The sequence below is a fragment of the Balaenoptera ricei genome, chromosome 8, assembly GCF_028023285.1.
Source record: "Balaenoptera ricei isolate mBalRic1 chromosome 8, mBalRic1.hap2, whole genome shotgun sequence".
In the NCBI taxonomy this organism is placed as follows: Eukaryota; Metazoa; Chordata; class Mammalia; order Artiodactyla; family Balaenopteridae; genus Balaenoptera; species Balaenoptera ricei.
This window is the reverse complement of record NC_082646.1, coordinates 19,690,769-19,710,853: the sequence shown is the minus strand read 5'-3', so window position 1 is coordinate 19,710,853 and position 20,085 is coordinate 19,690,769. Positions and strand designations below refer to the sequence as shown.

Here is a 20,085-nt window from a genome sequence, read left to right as displayed (position 1 = left end):
AAGGAGGTATTTCCCCACAAATTAAAAAATACTAGTTTGGTGTCAGTCAATAAAGCACTGCCAAAAGGGAATAAATGCAAAGGCTGAAGACCTAGAAAAGTTGTGAATGACCATTACCAACACTTATCAATGTCTATTTGTAGCTCTACAAGGAGAGATAATCCTTTAGCAGATAAGCCTGTAGTAAGACATACTTCTTGTTACATATTTTGGCTCAGAACAAGGGGTCACCCAGCAATCGAGACACAGACTGCTTTCCAGTCTTAGTGTGGCGTTCTCTCCTTACTCAAGGTATTTGCTATGAGTAATTTTCTACGAATAGTTGTTAGCCTATATACCATAGATCAGGGTTGTTTCTTAAAGAAAAAAAAATAGAAATAGAAGAGGTAAAAAGTAACATACAGAAACTGCATGGTGCAATAAGAATAACAGGAAATGAGGATTCAGGGAGCCTGAGTACACATAGCGGTTCTGCCATCAGAGAAGCCAGTGACGATGTTAAGTCATTTACTTGCTTTTAGCTTTACTTTATTTGGGTATTTTAAAAATAACAAGTATGAATGGATGTATGTATTTAAGTAGAACCATTATTTCAAACAAAAGTTTCCCTGGAAGCTTCAGTATACATAGAGAAAAAAAGGGGGCTACTCTTATTGAAGACAAAATGGGAGCCTGGAGTCCTGCCCAAATAACCCTCCTGTATCCTGGGGGGATGGGGAGGGGGGGTGGTATACCTCTGCAGAACCCCTAGGCTACTCAATGCACTATTTAAAACTGCTGGAATTTCCATTCTTACATTTCATGGACCAGGAAAAGTTCAAAAAGATTTCGAAAGAACATAATATCAAAATAAATAAATTTAGCTTTGCTTTATGAAACTATTGTTAGCCAGAGAAAAAGATATTATAAACCAGTTTTAGGAAACACCTCCAGACCATCTCTCAGGTATATTCAAGTTCTAAAATTATACAACTTCTTCTACTCTTATCATGAAAGAACTAACCAAAACCACTTTACCTAAAACTATCTCCTAAGACTACTATTCATGAAGTACATTAATAAAGTGCTCCAGAGTCACTAAAATTTTAAAAAGCAATAAAAGAAAACAGAAAGAGAAAATCAAGTTAAAATTTACAGTGCTACATAACATCAACCTCAAAACATACATCATTTTAATTATTTTCATATAATTTCCCCCATGCCTAAAAAATAAAAACTATAAGCATCATCTGTAATATAAAGTCCAAGCAACGCTTAACTTTATGGTGTTTAAGTGCCTCTGAGCTGTTTTCTACTCTTTGCTCCTTCACACTCAGTGTTCAGTTTTACCAACCACATACTTTATTTCTTTACATTTCTGTAAAATCCTTCCAGCCACCACAGGTTGGTACAAGCACTTGAGACCATCAAAGTAACATGAGGAAATCTAGCTGGATAATGAGGTAAAGCTGTATTTCTAGGATTATGTAACCTCCCTGAATCCAAAAAGTAATGTGGTCTATTCATCATTGCTACAACTACTTTTTCAGATCTCAGTTTAAAATTTCTAACTTATAAGAACACACAACATCCCATTAGCTAAGGTAAAAGTCAAATATTCTTTAGCAGTTCAAATATTTCAATGCTAAGGAAAGTTTTGATACCCAAAGACCTCTCTCTCTCAAATCACTAGACATTGGGTACCCTGAAAACTTTCTTAGGAGTTTCAACTTCATATTTCTCTCCAACTCCTGACACTGCACATAATGTATTCTAGGCAGATCTTATAACCATCTTTCAAAAAAAAGTTGCATCAGCTTTCTGAGAGGTCCATTCCAACTTTATTTTACTGCACTCCAACTTCAAAGAAATTTTTCTTAGGAATACTTACTGTGTATTGGGAAGAGATAACCACCAAGCATCATTTATAAAATTGAGAACTCACAATATCTTTAAACCTTCTCTTGTCTTGGAAATAAAGATAATACTATCAACTTTTATTCTAACACATTTTTCCAATTTTTAAAGCAATACTCTGTGTCTTCTATGTTCCTCCTCCTTTAACATGATGTTTGCTAAATGAAGCACAAAACAAGGTAGAAAACTGTTCTGTGAGTCTCCCTTTCTCAAACTTCCAGTTTCTATGCACTGATTTCTTGAAATAGGTATAAATGGGTAAGAAAACACCTCCGGTGCTATCGTAAGTCTGCACACACCACTTTCTTTCACCACTAAGGTATCTTTTAGATATAGGTTCAGAGACTGAAGGATGCTCTGGATTGAAGCTGACCAGAAGGCCTCAGAAGGCAACAGCCTCAAGTCACACAACGACTATGTTTAGACATATTAAAGAGAAGACAATTTTTACTCTAAAACTAAGACATAGCCATAATTTAAAGCTTGTGCGTGCATACACACACAAACAATTGGAAAACCTGAAAATTCATCTCATATATTTCTTCTTAGCTATCACAGAACTCTGGCCCATCACCTCTCTACAGAGTCCCTCCAACATCTTCTGGGTCTGTTTCCAAAGGGGCACCTGAAAAGCTGTAAGAGCCTCCATCCTCTGTCACTTTCATTTGAAAAGAAGCTGGGTGCAAAAAGGTTAGCCCAAGCTAATTCCTTGGCCTCCATGAGTCAGCCTGAATCTGTCACTGCTGTCAGTCCTTGGTGTGCTGAGGAATATTCGAGTCCTGGATACAACCTGTCCTCTCATCTCTCTGCTAATATCACTCTTATAAGAGGAAATCCAAAAAAGAGGGAATATGTGTATATCTATAGCTGATTCATTTTGCTGTACGGTAGAAACTAACACAACATTGTAAAGCAACTATACTCCAATAAAAATTAATTAAAAAAAAAAGAGGGCTGCTGTCTCTGAGCACTCACACAGGGCTGTGAAATGGAGGCAGCTCGATTATTCAGAGCAATACTAAAACACCGCCTCTGTCTATTGAAAGCTCCTGGCTGAGCAGCAAAGCCATGTCAGCTGTTCTTTTCTTTGTTCCCAGAACAGTCCTTAGCACTTATACAGAAATGAGACAACCTCTTGACAAGGAAGTCCTCCTCCTTTCTTAGACATCAGGAAACAAAACACACATGACAAACAGGGGAAGGGGTGTGGAGTGGAGGGACGGGCTTGGCTTGAGGAGTTCACTTTAGAGGTCTACCCCAGTGGCAAAACCTAACTCTGACGGCCTTTACGGCTTTTCATTTCCCAGCTGGCACAGTATCAGAACCAAATACATACAGCAACTTATAGGGAAATAAAAGAAGAGGCACAAGAGGCACGCTCAAGGGTGAGAGCAATTTCTTTCTTACAGCTTAAACCACTACAAAAGATGAAGCATACAGTATCAACAAGTATAAAAAATAAACCAGATTTGGTAATATACACAAATATGCACAAATACACACAAAGGAAATACAGGGTTTTCTTTTGGCTCCAGACTGTATTGATATCTTTCATTTTATAATTTCATGTGCAGAAAGAAATGAGAGCTTCTTAGTAAAATAAAATGATTTATTTTTATGCTGAACATACAATATTCATAAATATCAACTGCTTTCATTAAAGTTAAGATTTCCTTCTTAAATTTAAAATTTTCCCACTATAGTCCCTGAGATCTCATTTCCATGCCATGACAGTTCACATCTGCATTTTAAAAGCAAATACAGAATCCACCACCTGATTTAGCAGTTAGGCTGCACACACTGTAGCTCTCGTTTTAGGGCACCTTTGAAGACAAAGTGATATTTAATACTGAATATAAGCAGTCTTTTCATCTTACACTGAAGATTAATTGCTTCCCACTTCAGAACTACAGCATGAGTTATCATCTCTGACTTGCTCTCTAAGTGCTATGGTCAGCATGGAAAAAAATGACAAAGAACATTACGGCTTTACTCAAGGGAGTCAGATCTTTGTTAACTGCTAAGAAGAAATGATGGCTAGTCAGGCATAGCACAATGAGATACAGCATGAGAAATGACATACATTTCTGTGCCCTGGTTCTAGGAAATCATTTCTACTAAATGTCCTCAGAATGCAGAAGCTGAACCTTCCTTCCTTGGTGTCAAACACACCAGATAAAAATTTTAGCTGCACATGGATGACAGTGTTTACAATTGTACATATACTTGAAAGAAACTGTACATATACACTTGCTGAAAATTTCTGTTTACAGAATACAGTGAAGGTGGGAGATACAGAGTGCTTTCCCCTAGGTTCTAGGAGTTGAAGCAACCAATACTTTCAGGGTTATCTATTAGCAAGTTGGGTTCACACAAGCTGTCTCTCTAGTCTGAAGATGACATAGAATAAAATCCTATCAGGCCTGGCCCACAGAGTCAACCATCTCCTATACTTAATACACACAAAACATAATGGAAAAAGATGGTGAGGGCAGGAGGGCAAAGCCCAACAAACAAATTATCTTATGTATTTTTCACCCTGCACCACAGAGGAAACAAATGAATATGAGAAAGCAAGTGATACACATACACGGACTTAAATCCAATTCAAATGACATGATGTATAAATAAATATAAATTACATATGGAAAAGAAAAGTATTTAAATTCCATTCAATGTTACAAACATTCTTCTCATTAAAATATAAACCCTTACCTTTGCTTGTTTCTTACTGGCTTCTCTTCTGGCTTCCCTTTCTTTCAGTCTTTTCTCCTACAGGAAGAGGGGGAAAATTAGTAAGTTTTCATAATCATTAAGTATGTGTCAAACAGATCTGGAATCAAATTACAGTTCGACCATTTACTAGCTGTGCAGTTTTGGGCAACTTATTCGCTACCTCTCATTTTCTCATCTAAACATGGAGATATCAGGAGCACACATTTCATAAAGTTGGTATAAGAACTATATAAAATAACATAAATGCTTATTAGCACAATGTCTGACATATGACTGGTTCACAGTGTTGGCTATTAAAATAAAAAGGAAGAAATGCAGTAATGATTATTTTCCTTTTCCTCTAAAAGCAGAATTTATAAAGGATATGAAATCCTCAACCTTGGGGTTCTTAGAAAAGTGGCAGTATTTTTCTCAAAACAAAAACAATGGAAGATTATTCTTATAAGCACCTTATTTTACTGAATTGTTTTATAATTTCCCCATTAGTTTTCCAATGATCATAAAACAGGCAGAAAATACAGCACTAATGTTTTCAAAATAAGAAAAATAAATATGTATATTAATAAAATTCAAAACAACAAAATGAAGCTAAAGTTGAAAAAACTTTTGTTTTAAATAAAACACCTCCTTTCCTCTTCAAAAAATAAAGTGGTAAAACAATATAGAGGCTAGTCTCAATCCAGAATTCATAGCTAACTATTTTAAATTTAATGAACTACTAGATCAATGTAAAAAGTGAATAAACAGCAAATAATTCTTTCATGAAGTAATATGAAACTGTGACCATGATTCACTCTTACATTAAATATCCACTAACATGAGAATTAACAATTTTTTCAGTCTGGACAATCTATCATTATCACTATGCTTCATACATAGCTTTCTCCAGATTGAAGAACCAATTCTAATACATACTCTAGAGACAGACCTGAGGCTGGTCTATTGCTCACAGCTTTGAGAAGGGCAAGAAACTGCTACAATCCACACTATACACCCTATCTAGGTTTATAGACTTCTTTTTAATAGTGAGAACATAAATGTTAAAAGTTTCAAAGGGGGTTAAGTACTAATTAATGCAAAGAGGAGGGGAGCCCAGAGAACTTATAGATTCAGTTTTTATAGCTTCAGATTGCATAGCAGGAAAGCTAAATTCTAAGTGAAAATTCAAATTCAAATGGCAACTGTTCATGTGTCATACCCCTAAATAATGCATAATGTTAAATTATTCTTTTCTGTGATTATTATTCTTTTTCTACACTAGTTTTGGAGAAAATGGATTACTTTGACTTCCAAATAAAACATACAACTAAAAGGGCATGTAAAACTTAAACAATGTGCAATTATACAGAGAAACATTCTAAAGATTATTTGGAAGTTCCAGGATCAAGGTCAGGAGAAAAGGAAAGATGAAGGAATCAAAACTAAGAACGTGTTGTCAAACACATTCTTTTCATTGTCAAAGAGATTAGTAAGTGAGAGACCGATCTCAAACATGGGTCTCCGTGTGCCAAGTCTGGTGTCTTTTTTGGATACATTCTCAAAAAAATTAAAAGTCAGGATTTGGAGAATTTAACATGTGTGACTTATAACAGAAAAAAATAAACTTACTATTATTTTACCAAGCAGCCAATGAATGCAATAGTTATTAAGACACTATACATGAATTGGTTCTCTAATGAGCTTATGAGAGTTGCTCGGCCACTAAAGTGAAATAATCTCAGTGTGTCCTCATTTGTGGGAGGGGAAAAAGTTAATGGATGACAGTTTGTAAACATCTGCACCCAAATTTTTCACAAAAGTTGGCACCAATTACTGATTCTCTATGAGTATTAGCAGACTACAAAATAAATGAAAGTAGCAAAATAATATTAAGGAAAAAAATTTTAAACCACTGACCATAATTATGCTTAGTTCGAGAGCTGGCTTTAGTTTGTGGATGAATGTATTTGTAATTTCCTCTCTCTTCTCTCTTTCATACATACACAATTTAGTTTCATTTTCCACACAAAGTTTTCATGTATGGAAAGTAAAATTAAGCAGAACAGTATTTTATGTTAGTCTACAAAGATCACAGTGACTTTTGAGTGTTGTACTGCTTAAACTAATTTTAAAACTACAGCTACATAAAATGTCAAATAACTAGAGAGTGATAAAACTGTACTTTTAGGGGCTTCCCTGGTGGCGCAGTGGTTAAGAGTCTGCCTGCTAATGCAGGGGACGCGGGTTCGCGCCCTGGTCTGGGAGGATCCCACATGCCGTGGAGCGATGGGACCCGTGAGCCGCAGCTGCTGAGCCTGCGCGTCTGGAGCCTGTGCTCCGCAACAGGAGAGGCCACGATAGTGAGAGGCCCGCGCACCGCGATGAGGAGTGGCCCCCGCTTGCCGCAACTGGGGAGGGCCCTGGCACGGAAACGAAGACCCAACATAGCCATCAAGCAATCAATCAATCAATCAATTAAAACTTTAAAAAAAAAAAAAACTGTACTTTTATACATATGTATCTGTTCATTAGCACATTATTGCTATTGTTATTTTCTTACTAACAGTAGAAGCACTGAATTATTAAGAATCAGCAGTGTGCTAAACATTTCACATATATTTTTAATTCTATGTAACAAAACTTTTGAGGTATTATCATTTCCATCTTATAGATGAAAAAATTGAAGATCAGAGTGATGAAGTAACCTTCCTTATGTCACACAGCCAGTGTGATAGAGCTGAGACTAAAATTGGGTCCATGGAGTCAACACCCCCAACTCCCTCAACTCCAGCACACGTCTATACCTCTTCTCTCCTCCATGAGAAAGTTTACGCAGCTTTGTTAGATGAATAGTTTTTATCTTAACAACATGTTTCAGCCAAATGTTGCATTTCCTTTTATTATTAATAATGGTCGGTTACCGTATGGGTCTTTCATCCTGAGAGCATTTTTTTCCTGATAGCATTTTATGTACACTATTTAATTAATTTTTGCCTGTTTCCTGTCCAGAAAAAACATAATTAACCACATTTAACAGTCACACAAATTGTTGTTGTACTTATTCAGTAACTGGCCTTCTCCCAGCACACTAGAGCATCTGAAAATGGCATTTCAAAGTTCCAAAGAATAACCTCGATATGTTCACATCAGACAAACTCTCTCTAAACAAGTAAATGCAATCTCTCTTTTGGGGCTTTTCATCTAGCCACTTTAATCAGAGCAGAAAAAAAATATTAACAAATTTCTACTACTATTGAACACCAGTATTGACTCATGATAGTCAATGAAGAATATTTTGAATTTCAAAATTTAAATTGGCTATCAGAGTTCACATGTGTATGCAAGTAGAATAATTTTTCCTTTTAAGATTTCTGCCACAAGTCTCAGGTGGGTGAGGGATATTCAAAACCTTTAAAATATGAAATGAACATGACCAGGACATGAAAATGAAGTATAATAAAAAGAACAAACTTTCAATATTGGGTGAAACAAAAAGAAAATTAGAAAACTTCTCTTTCTTATCTTAAAAAGCTATATTAGCACTCTATCTGAAAAGAGGAAAGAGTAAACATTAGTCTTTAAACAGAGGAGAATAGGAAATAGAATTATGGTAATCCAAAATTTGGGAAACGGATATAGGGAAGAAAGTACAATTTCTTCTTTTGCTAAGGCAGGAAAAGGGTTCTTTTCTTAAAAGAAGAGTATGTGAATCATAGATGCTATAAATGACAAGACATAAAAATAAAAGGTTGAATTACAATGACTAGGGGAAAAATACAATTGAATTTTATTAGATTCAGTAACCGAATCACCCCCCCACACACACTTAATTTTAGGTGGTTTAAATGCTTTAAATCCTTTCTTTTCCTATTTCATTTTTTAGGATTGGTACCAAAAGGTATTTTATGCCAACAAAAAGAATGCACAATTTTATCTTTAGTTCTGCCATGCTACAAATGATTAAGTATAAGATCATGAAATTCAATAATAAAAATCAAATTCAAAAGAAAACAGAAAAATTACATTTCAAGGTACAAAATACTTCTTTATAGACGTTACTATATGTCTTTTGGCTTCTCACACACTACAGGTCCTTAGCTTCCAGAAATATGAATTTCAACATGTCAGGACTATGTATTTAAACCATTTTCATTCCATGGTGCTTGGAAATCTGTAGATTTGGAAACCAATATTTTTCAGGAGGTGGTGGAAGCATACAACCTATCTGAATGAGCCTCAGGCAACTGTGTCAGTTTGGTAAGGAATGGAGTTCCCAGCTGTCACATAAAGAAGGAGGGGACATCGATCCTCATTTCAGTATTACAGGAACCTCTTTTTCAGGGAAGAAAATTGGCTCAACAGAAGTGAGTCAAAGAATGATTACAAGGATTTTTGGCCCTGAAGATACCCCCTGTCCTCCAAGAACAAAATCCCAGTAAGCCTAAATCCCTCCTGGGAACGAAGAACACAACAAGGTTCTCTGATCTGTTACCTGTTCTACAGAGTTTCATCTGAACAACATAAAAAATTGGGCTTCCATATATAAATGTGTAACAACTGCAGTAAGGATATGAAGACAGGGAGAAAAACAAATTTACATAGAAACACCGATTCACTAATCAATTCCTTCAACCATCTGCTGAGCTACTATGTTCCAGGTCCCGTGGTGGGGTCTGGGTATATAGGGATGGGCAAAACAGACACAGCCAAGCTTCCCCTCATCTTTGTAGTCTATGACCTAATCTTGCCAGATCCCTGAATTCCATCAGCACCAAACTCTGCCCTTGCTCCTCAACCTCTCCAGCTACCTACCATCAATCTAACAACCACCCCACCTCTCAAACAACATATGGTGTTTTTTTTTTAAAAATCCACAAAACAAAGAACTTAACAATAAAAATAGAGATAATAAACAGGTCAAAGACTTGCCACAAAGTGGATAAGACCTATATAATCTTGAGTATTTATCTCATTTGGATGCTGGATATGAAAAAAGGCCCAAATACCCAGATGTTGGACTGACTATCACAAGATGCTATAAGCTCATGAGAATAAGAAGAGAAACCTCCCAGGTAGACATCTCTAAATTATACGCAAAGGTTCTATAGTAATAGGCTGGTTCCTTTTTTATAATAAATCCGGTTGTGATGGTAGTAGGAAGGGGACAGGTAGTAGGACGGTTGTACAAGAAGAGAATCTCCTTTCCTCCCCCATAAATAAGCTTTATTCATAAAGTGAATTTTAGAATTAAGTATGGGATACATGTCTCCCCATGATGACATTTCTGACATTAGTAAAACTTCATAAGCTCATATGAGCTAGACCAGTCTCTGACAATGCCTTAGACGCTTAAATGGCCATACCTTCTTAAAAATGGATTATGGTACTAGTAACTATATAGCTATGCAATGAACATTCAGGGAAAGGTAATGTTAGTATGTGGTCCTAAACTAAACTACTAACCTCAATGCTTATTTTATTCTAAATTTATTTTAGACCAATGACCTTGCTCTGGAAACATGAACAATTTCTATTATGTGTCATTCCTTCTTCAAAATCCTCGTCTCCAGCTGTCATCCTCTACCTTTTGATTCATTGCTTCAGAGTTATCCTGTTGTAAGAGAATGGCTATTGGTATGAGATAGGTAGCAGCTACATAGTTAAAAACAGTGTGTAGAGAAACAAAGACCTTGGTAAGAGTCCCAGGGCTACTATTTGTAAGCTTTTATAAGCTGTGGGGCCTTGGACAAATTACTTGACCCTTATAAGTCTTAGTTTTATCATTAATAAAATGAGGTAACCCACTTATATCAGAAGTTAATTGTTAGCATATAATACGACACATAAAAAATGCTTAGTGCAGGGCCCAGTTAACTAACTGCTACTTGTTATTATTATTCCTAAGATGCCTAATTACAGCTTCCCTCCTTCTTGACTATCATAATAAATTTATGTTTAAGATACCTGGGTTCCATGCCAACTCAATTCTGTGTAAACAACAACAAAACAAAACAGATTTTCTAAAAAGTCCCTTTAATTCTTTCTTAATGTTCTAATATTCATGCTAGTAGTTAAGTAGAACCCAGAGCAACTTTGCAAACAGTCCAGAGACACTTTATGAACATGTCACCTAAATATACAATCCAAAATGGATAAAGCACTCAAAGCAAATTTCAAAGAAATGAAAGAGAATCTCATAATGAATTGCTTCTCTCCACTCTCAGCTGTTACAGCAGATATTATCACACTAAACACAAGCTATCTTTCAGAGCTAAGAATGATGACATACACCACAGAGCAGATTTTCATTCCATTTAAGTAAAAACCTTTCAATGATATGATCCATGGCCCATCTTTCACAGTTCTGACTGAATTACCAGAAAACACACTGTTTCCATGCAAAAGCAGCACTTTCGCCTTTACAACTTAGTAATTTACTAATGGTTTTATATGTAAAAATATAGCTTTTGCTATAATTTTACTTCTGATAAATAGTTTCAAGAGGTTTAGCAAAGAAAACAGTAACAGGCCTAATTAAGTATAGTTACTTATAAATTGCCAGGGAAAGAGAAAGACCAGAATGGTCTCAGAAGAAAATGATGCTTAATGACTACAATGAAGACTCATGAAGAGAAACAAAGCTACAGACTGGGTGATCCAAAGCAGTTATGCAAGGGCTCCTGAGTCTCCAGAGCGAGTGGCTAAGTTCCAGCAAGCGGGCAGCTGAGTTCCACTCCCAGTGATGTCATAAACTGTACTGCCTTTATTTTTTCTTTTGCTTTTTTTTTTTTGGCTATAAACTAGTTAAAATTCTATAGTTCAGTTTCTAAATCTTTAGGACAAAGATATTTACTTGAGTCACAGTAGAAATTACACAGATTTCAGAACTTGGTAGATGAAAAATGAGTCAAGGACAGGTGTTACAGCACGGAGGAAAAACAGGTGGGAATAAATGAATAGCTGAGACCTACAATACAAAGACTGAGTGTATATTAGAAGCTATGGTGTGAGGCTGTTAATTTTAAACAGCAAGAACAAACAACTACTTTCAAACAGAGTCATTAAGACTAATGATTATATATATTCACCTATATATAACTTATATATTAACTAGCTTATCCTCTTAAACCAAAAATATAATCATGAAATACAATTATTTTAAACATGCTGAAAGATTTTTAAGCTCAAAAAAGCTTCTAAAATTGATACATATTTTTAAAAATATAATATGTGTCATAATATGTATCAAATACAGAATTATGTTACAGATTTTATGGAGTTTTCTTTTCATACGTAAAAGTCTTTCAGGCACATTCCTCATTCACAGTTTTGTGTTAAGAAAAAAAATATGATTTTAAAACCAATAATGTGTTCAGCTAATGCAATTAAAATAAAATAAACTGTGCAGGATTAAGAATATATTGGGGGACTCCCCTGGTGGCGCAGTGGTTAAGAATCCACCTGCCAATGCAGGGGACACGGGTTCGAGCCCTGGTCCCGGAAGATCCCACATGCCGCGGAGCAGCTGGGCCCGTGAGCCACAATTACTGAGCCTGCGCGTCTGGAGCCTGTGCTCCGCAATAAGAGAGGCCGCGATGGTGAGAAGCCCGCGCACTGCGATGAGGAGTGGCCCCCACTTGCCACAACTGGAGAAAGCCCTCGCACAGAAACGAAGACCCAACACAGCCATAAATAAATAAAAATAAATTAAAAAAAAAAAAAAAAGAATATATTGGGGCTTCCCTGGTGGCACAGTGGTTGAGAATCTGCCTGCCAATGCAGGGGACGCAGGCTCGAGCCCTGGTCTGGGAGGATCCCACATGCCGCGGAGCAACTGGGCCCGTGAGCCACAACTGCTGAGCCTGCGCGTCTGCAGCCTGTGCTCCACAACAAGAGAGGCCGCGATGGTGAGAGGCCCGCGCATCGCGATGAAGAGTGGCCCCCGCTTGCCGCAACTAGGGAGGGCCCTCGCACAGAAACGAAGACCCAACACAGCCAAGGATAGATAATAAATAAATAATAAATAAATTTTTTAAAAAAAGAATATATTTACTTTTTAAGGTAAAATTTTAGTAACCATTGGAAAAATAAGTGAACAAGAAGGAAGCCTTATCATCAAGCACGGAACCCGACTGGTCAGCAGGGAAAAACGACAAATTAAAATTCCATTTTTCAGACAGGAAAGGATCATTTTATTCTCACATCTTACCTATACACAGAGAGCCAGCGGATCTCTCTGATCACTTGGTATGAACCCCCATTCTCACTCCCTCATTTTTCAGAATAGGAAAGTGCAATCCAAACTGGTGACTGGTGATCCCAAATGGACTAGGTAATGCTAGACTCAGGACTCAAATGCAAGTATTCCAACTTGTTATAGCACAACACTCTTTCCACCAAACATTATGCCAAATGTTAAAACTTGCCATTTGAAAAAGATATTCCATATGCCTTCTAGGTAGAAATCCGGTCCATTGCAGCTTGGTAAATAATTGATTTGAGCACCTGTATTGTATCTTATGTATGCTATTGTAATAAACATACTAAGTGCTCACAAACATGAAATTTTCACTAATTTAATACACAAATACTTATATGTGTTTAAATAATAACTTTACTGATGAAAATACCAAGAAACGAATCATATTTGTGCCAGGTAGCATTTACATTAAAGTTGAATAGAGAGAAGACTATTTCGGTTACTTCTTTGTGTTCTTTTTAGGCTACATAATATTTTCAACCTCCAATATAGAAAGTATGCCATGGGCCACCTTGTGTAGTATATACTTATTTTATATAAAACAACAAGTTTTGACTTGTTTTAAAAAGACCTTATACCTATTTTAGTTATAGAGAACTGGTTCAAAACCAGTAGCATGGAAAGCTCTTGTGATTTCTCTCACAATTGTGTCAGCCCCAAACTGCTCTGTTCAACCTTGCTGTGAGACAATCACAGTGATAGTTTTAAAATCATATGCTATGTTTTAACAATGGTACAAAGGAAAGAAAATGATTTACATAAAATCTCAAAAATAAGTGAAAATGAAATAGTATAGAACAATCTACAGTATACTACCTTTCATGTGACAAAGGGAGAAAGCAAGAATATGTATTTCTATTTACTAGTCTTTGCATAAAGAAACTATAAGGATACATTAATAATTAATAAAAAGTTACCTCTGGGGTGGAGGGATGAATAAAAATGACAGGTATGGGCAGAAGCAAGACTTCTCAACATTAACTTTTTTATCCCTCTTGATTTTGGAAAAATGTAAAGAGATTATTCATTTCAAAAATTTTAATGTAAAAAAATTGGGGCACAAAAAGCTTCTGTGCAGTGACAGAATGCCCATAGTTAACTATGATTTAACTATAATAATCTTCCTGAGGATAGAGGAACCCATGTATTTTAAATATTCCATCTTCACTGCCTAAGGCAGAGCCTAGCACACAAACACTGTGTAATAAATATACAACAGTCAATTTGAAATTAAGTTCCTAAATTTTTCAGAAAAAATATTCTACAACCTGGATACAGTAGTAACTTCCACACATTGGGAAAAGGAGTGAAAGGGAAGATAAGAAAGGGGAAGCAGGTGGCGGGGTGGGGGGGGCTTGATTTTATGTAAATTCTCCATATTCCTTTTACTGCTGGCTACAATTTAAAGGTAAAATGTTCTTATGTTGGATACATACTCTAAGAAGACTATAAGCAGAAACATGGCAAGCTGCTGACACTTAAAAAAAATTTTAGTAACAAATTATTAACACCAAATTTCCATTTAAAGTACTGTACTAAAAGCAGCAATACAGGAGATGTTTAGTTCTCTCAATAACATAAATACCCAAAAACTGTAACCAGTATATTTCAGGTTCATTTGTTCTCCATATTTCTGGAACGTTTTTCCCACCATTCGTTTCCATCCTTGAAAGCTATCTTCAATATCTACGTTTTCTTATTTATTAAATGCTACTGGGAAGCTGTATCAAGTCTTAAAGAAATGAGAATTGCTGCTCTATTAAAAAAAAAGTTTACTGGGTTATTAAATAGTAACAAGGTCAAACAGGAGTCAAAAACTATGAGAACCCTCCTCAGGATACAGTTAATAATGTCCACATCCAAAGGCTTAAAATTTTTTTGGTACAGAACTTAATATTGGGTTGGCCAAAGAGTTTGTTCTGGTTCTTCTGTAACATCTTATGGAAAAACTGGAACGAACTTTTTGGCCAGCCCAACATTATAGCAGTGATTCTTGCATATGATACTGTGTTACCCTGAGATCATTCATTGTCTCAAGGGCATGCTGCAGAAACTTCTTAAAAAATGTAAATCTGCTTTAGTTCATTAACTGATTCATTTATCCAGTGAAATGTCCACTTTTAAGTAGTGTGAAAGGACAGTAATATCATGAGTGACCAGAATGGAGTAACCCTTTCTGTTTCAATGATAATTGAAAACTGCCAAGTTTAAGGCCAATAGGGCATATGCCTAAGTGGAAGCACTCCCTCTCACAAGGTTTCCTTATTTTTTTTCTTAATATAGTAAATTTAATCTAATATCTATTACCAAGTAATCGCTTATGGAAAGAAATTTAACTATTAAGTCGAAACTGGAAACAACACTTATGTTGCTCAAATGGGTGAAACGTGAAACAAACTGTGCTTCATCCACACCACGGAACACTACTCAGTAACAGAAAGAATGGAGTGTTGAGTGAAAAAACCCAATCTTAAAAGGCTACATACTACACAGTTTCATCTATATAACATTCCTGAAATGACAAAGTTATAGAAACGGAGCACACAGGATCTCTCTCTGTTACTTCTAACTACTACATGTGCAACTACAGTTATCTCCAAATTAAAACTTTATTTGAAAAAAAAAATCACTATAATTTGGGTCACCTCAACCAAAAGCAGATTTAGGTGACATTCCCAGAAATTAGTTAATATACAAAGACTCCACCAGCAGAAGGGAAAAGAAGGACTAGAGAAAACAACAAAGTAGCCACAGAAAAATAAGGTTAAAGAAAACAATAAAGTAACTTGGTTACCAAAGAATATCTAATGAACATATACATATATTTAGGACATATTAAATTTCACTCAGTATTAATTCAAGATGGAAAGCTTACCCGATGCTTTGCCTTAATTTTCTTCCTATATTCTTCTTTGTCAAATTTGTCCTCTTCTTCAAGCCTTTCCTTTGCTTTATCTAAGTCAATACCACCAGCATCGTCCTCTTCCTCAGTATCCTTGGAGACAGACTTCTGCACTTGTGGCCACTGCTGAACCAACTGCAGAGAGGAAAAAGGTGAGTATGCGGCAGGAGACAAGGAATAGTAACAGAACACCACTTTCCTTTGCATAATGATACATACTTTCTGCCTTACAACCTACATTTCTTAAACTTTCTAACAAGCTTTATAATAAAAGTGAGCAAGTCACAGAAAAGACTTTCCCAGTCAGGACAAAGTAATGCTGCCATAACTCATGAGAGCAGGATTAAAGGAAATTTTCATTAAATAATTTGGAGGAGAAGGTAGTTGCTTCAACATCATTTCAGTGTTCTTAGTATGCTGTACTCCACCAACTCAGCTTCAAATGACCCGCACAGGGCAGTACCCAGGCTGGCCAGAGTGCAGCCCCGCCACTGCCATGGCACCTTGGTGTACCTCCTGTAACACCTCTCTCACCACACTGGGTTGTTTTACTTTCCTGTAAATTAATCACTAATCTCCTTGAGGGCAGCCATATGCCTTATTCATGGGTCCTCAGAACCCAACACATTATCTGGCACACATGAGATGCTCAAAATTGACTGAGGAATCACATATCAGCTGATACCGCACATACAAACTGAAATAACTAACTTAAGCGTAAAGGAGAAAGTTAGTTTGGGTTTCACAAGCCTGCTCAGATCTACCCAATTTTACACAAACTTTTTATGTTAGGAACAAGGTGACAAAGAAGTCAGAGCACTGATCTGGGAGTCAGGAGATCTGTCTGAATGTCCTGGCTTTTTCACTAGCCCAGTGCATAATCCTGAATGAATTACTTAATCTCTGGACATCTGTGTCATTACCTGAAAAATAAGGGTTGTCTGACTTAATAATCTTCCGGGCCTAACACAGTAAAATTCTAGACAGTTTAGACAAAAACAATTTTCTTGTTTTGCCTAATAACTGGTTGCCAGGAGGACTTAAGCAGCTGCCACAGTTTCTGGAAGACTGCTAATTAAACGGCAGGCAAATGGAAGTTGCAGGCACACACATCACAGGTATTAGTGCCTCCTCTCACTCCTGTCGCCACCACATTCTCCAAGATGAGATTCCGACAGAGTTGCAGCTTGAAGCAACGAACAAGGGTCACAAATGCATGAGTAGCCATGCTAGCAGTCACCGGCACTGAGGAAGCAGTGAAAGGGATGCGCTGTGACAGTAAGAACGCATCCACTGCTCTGACTCTTCACTCCTTTTTCTATCAGAGTGAAAAAAATTCATCCCTCTGTGGGCTGAACAAATGGTAGCATTTCTTTCAGAGTTTTAGATCAGAAGTTTCAGTGCAGCGGCTGCCAGCCACACAGAGCTCCTATCAGCAATAAGTTTACATTGAAACATTTTACAGTTAAGGATTAACACTCAACTTGAAGCTAATGGGTAGAATACATACAGTTAAATTTAGTAGCACAGTAAGGAACCTCATTATGCTAACAGCACTAATCTTTTACAGTGAGCATTGATGTAATACTACAACTATTTTCTGGTCTAGCCTGTTTCTCAGGTGCTGACCTCTTCTCAGTAATTTCACAAAGATTCGTATTTTCCAATTATATAGGCTTCCTCTGCAACTTCAACACGCTGAATTACATTCTATTTTGTTAGTTTTCGTATGGTTTATACACCATTTTACTCCATATTACTAGTGCAAATTTGGGCTTCTAAAACAAAGCCCTCTTCCCCAAAGTAATGTGCAAATCTTTGTTAACTTCAGAATTAAAAGGAAACACACTCCACTGAATACAGACTATGCAGGAAGCATTTTTATTAATAATGATGAACTATCTGATGTGATACATTATAGTCAGTATAAAAAGCTCTGTTATTTTACTGGGGTATTAGAACAGACTTTTTCTGCAGGCTTACTATTTGTTAGGCACTATTCTAAGTGCAGAGGAAAGAGTAGTAAACATAGCCAACAAATACCTTCCCTCATGTAGCTTTTCTCAACCCAGTGAAATAGAAATACCTTCCCTCATCCTACTGGAATGGAAGAAATGGACAACCACCAAATAAATACAGAATGTAAAGTCTCATAATAAGTGCTATGAAGAAAAAATAAACATAGGGCAAGGGAAATGAGATCATGGTGGGCATTGGGTGCTGAGTGCTATATCAGAATGAATGGGGAAACCTGTAGGTTGGTGAGAGTGAAACAGAGACAATATTCAGAAGATCCTGCTATGACCACTGACTCTAGCCATCACTCCTTAGGTGAGTCACTTGACATTCTAGATATGTTTCCTCTTTAAAAATGAAGATATTATTATCTAATAGAGTGATCTTTCATGAGCAATCTGTGAGTGGTAACCCCTTTCCTACTCTATTGGGATGTATTTACACTGAGATCAGGTAATGGTGAAATGAAAACCAGGCACCTATATGTCCGAGGTTATTTTAAAGCAGGGAATTCCTTCCCACAGCAGGCCAGTAAGTAAAAAACATGCCAATATGGCATCTAAAATTGAGGAACCACAGAGCAGAGGCTTTCCAGAGTCAAGCAAAAGAAGCTGTGGCCAGTACTTGTGTTACTATCCTTGAGCATGTTCCCATAGAGCATGTTAACAGATGGACCCCATGACATGAAAGTCTTATCTATAAAAACAGGATTTGTAAAGTTCAAAACCAACTCTGTTGTTATTACTAGAAAGTAACCCAGCTTATTGTCAGAAAGTCATTCTTGCCTACAGATGCAGAGCTGACCAATTACCTACAGTAACAATGAAAGGAATTGCCCAAGTGCTTTAGAAAAACATTATTTTTCTTATTAAAGAATGGCAAAGTCAGCAGGAGAGTCAAACTCTTTCTAATACTTGGAATGTACCTCAGAAATGAAGCATTTACAGAATCTTACCTCTCCTTCATCAGTAAATGTTATTTTCTTATTTACTTTAAAATTTCTCTTCATTACTTTTTTTGCTTCTGCAACCTTGGTCACTTTTTTCTCCACACTGGATTTACAAGGTTCTTTCTTCTGTGTGAGAATACACAAAAAAACACAGATGATTAGGTAAATTTTATATTTACAATTTTATATTAACAATTTAACACTGGCAATACACTTTCCAAAACAGAGCGTGTTTATTGCTCCTTGGCTAATGAGAAGCACCAAAACTGCTGTCCAGAAATAAAATTATTAGACTTATTAACTAATGACCCCCCCCAATGCTAAAGGGGTTTAAGTTTGAATGTGAATGTGAGACGTAAATAACCTTAAATTTCTTCTGTTACTAAAACTGTGCTATCCCGATAATGTTAAAGCATCAGAAACTACATGATAATGTGATAAAATGGACATGTAAGATAAAGTAAGCTATCTTCCAGCTAAAAACAGCACATTTTAAAAACAGCTCTAACTTCCAAGCACACACTTAAAATTTTAGACTAGGAAAATGTTTCCCTGGAAAGCAAAATGACTCCAATACATTGTGACTCAACAATCTTCCTCCCATTACAGTAATTCACTATATGAATACTGGAAAACATCCTATGATAACTAAGTTGTGTTCAAAGCTGAGATCGAGTAAGAGTTCTTGAACAGGAAGTTTGTCAACCAAAATAAATTTCTCCCTGTAGTGTACCCTGTGAACACAGGGCACTAATAAGACTTCCTCCCACCCAGTCATTCCTCCTACCCCTCTTTTACCCTGCAAACACCACCAACACAACCACCAGGTTGGAGACTATGTTACTGACTCCTACTGGATCTTCTTGGTTTTATGTCTAGGCTGATTCTTAAGGATCCTGGGTTGGCTGATACTCTGTCACCAACCCTCAGCTTATGATAGAGACAATGCTGATCAAACAGTGCAAATCTGAGAGAATCATCATGATGTAAAAATAACAATTAAACAGGAGTAAGTTATCACTTAAATAAAGCACAAAAAATACTGAGGAGCAACAGGAGCAAACTTTCTGGGGGTGATGATAACGGTCTACATCTCAATAGGAGTTTGAGTTACACACGCGTATACGCTTGTCAAAATTCATCAAATGTTACACTTAAAATTGGTGCATTTCACTGTATATAAATTTCTACCTCAAAGAAGAATCTTGTAAACAATACTGAACTTTAAGTTAATGCCAGGCAAGCTGAAGTACATGGAAGAAAGGGTAATGATGTTAACAACTTACTCAGAAATGCATTAAATAAAAAAAGGATAATGAATGGATTGATGGGAAATTACATGAGAAA

General features: G+C 36.5%; 1 protein-coding gene across 1 annotated transcript in view; it reads right to left on the bottom strand.

Moving 5' to 3' along the window:
- Positions 1-20,085, bottom strand: part of DDX10 (DEAD-box helicase 10) — a 249,545-nt gene that overhangs the window by 89,419 nt on the left and 140,041 nt on the right. The window contains exons 14-16 of the mRNA XM_059930405.1: positions 18,745-18,864; positions 15,747-15,908; positions 4,612-4,668 (exon numbers count right to left, since the gene is read on the bottom strand). Coding sequence (XP_059786388.1) covers positions 4,612-4,668; positions 15,747-15,908; positions 18,745-18,864 — 339 coding nt within the window. The remainder of the gene's footprint in view (positions 1-4,611; positions 4,669-15,746; positions 15,909-18,744; positions 18,865-20,085) is intronic.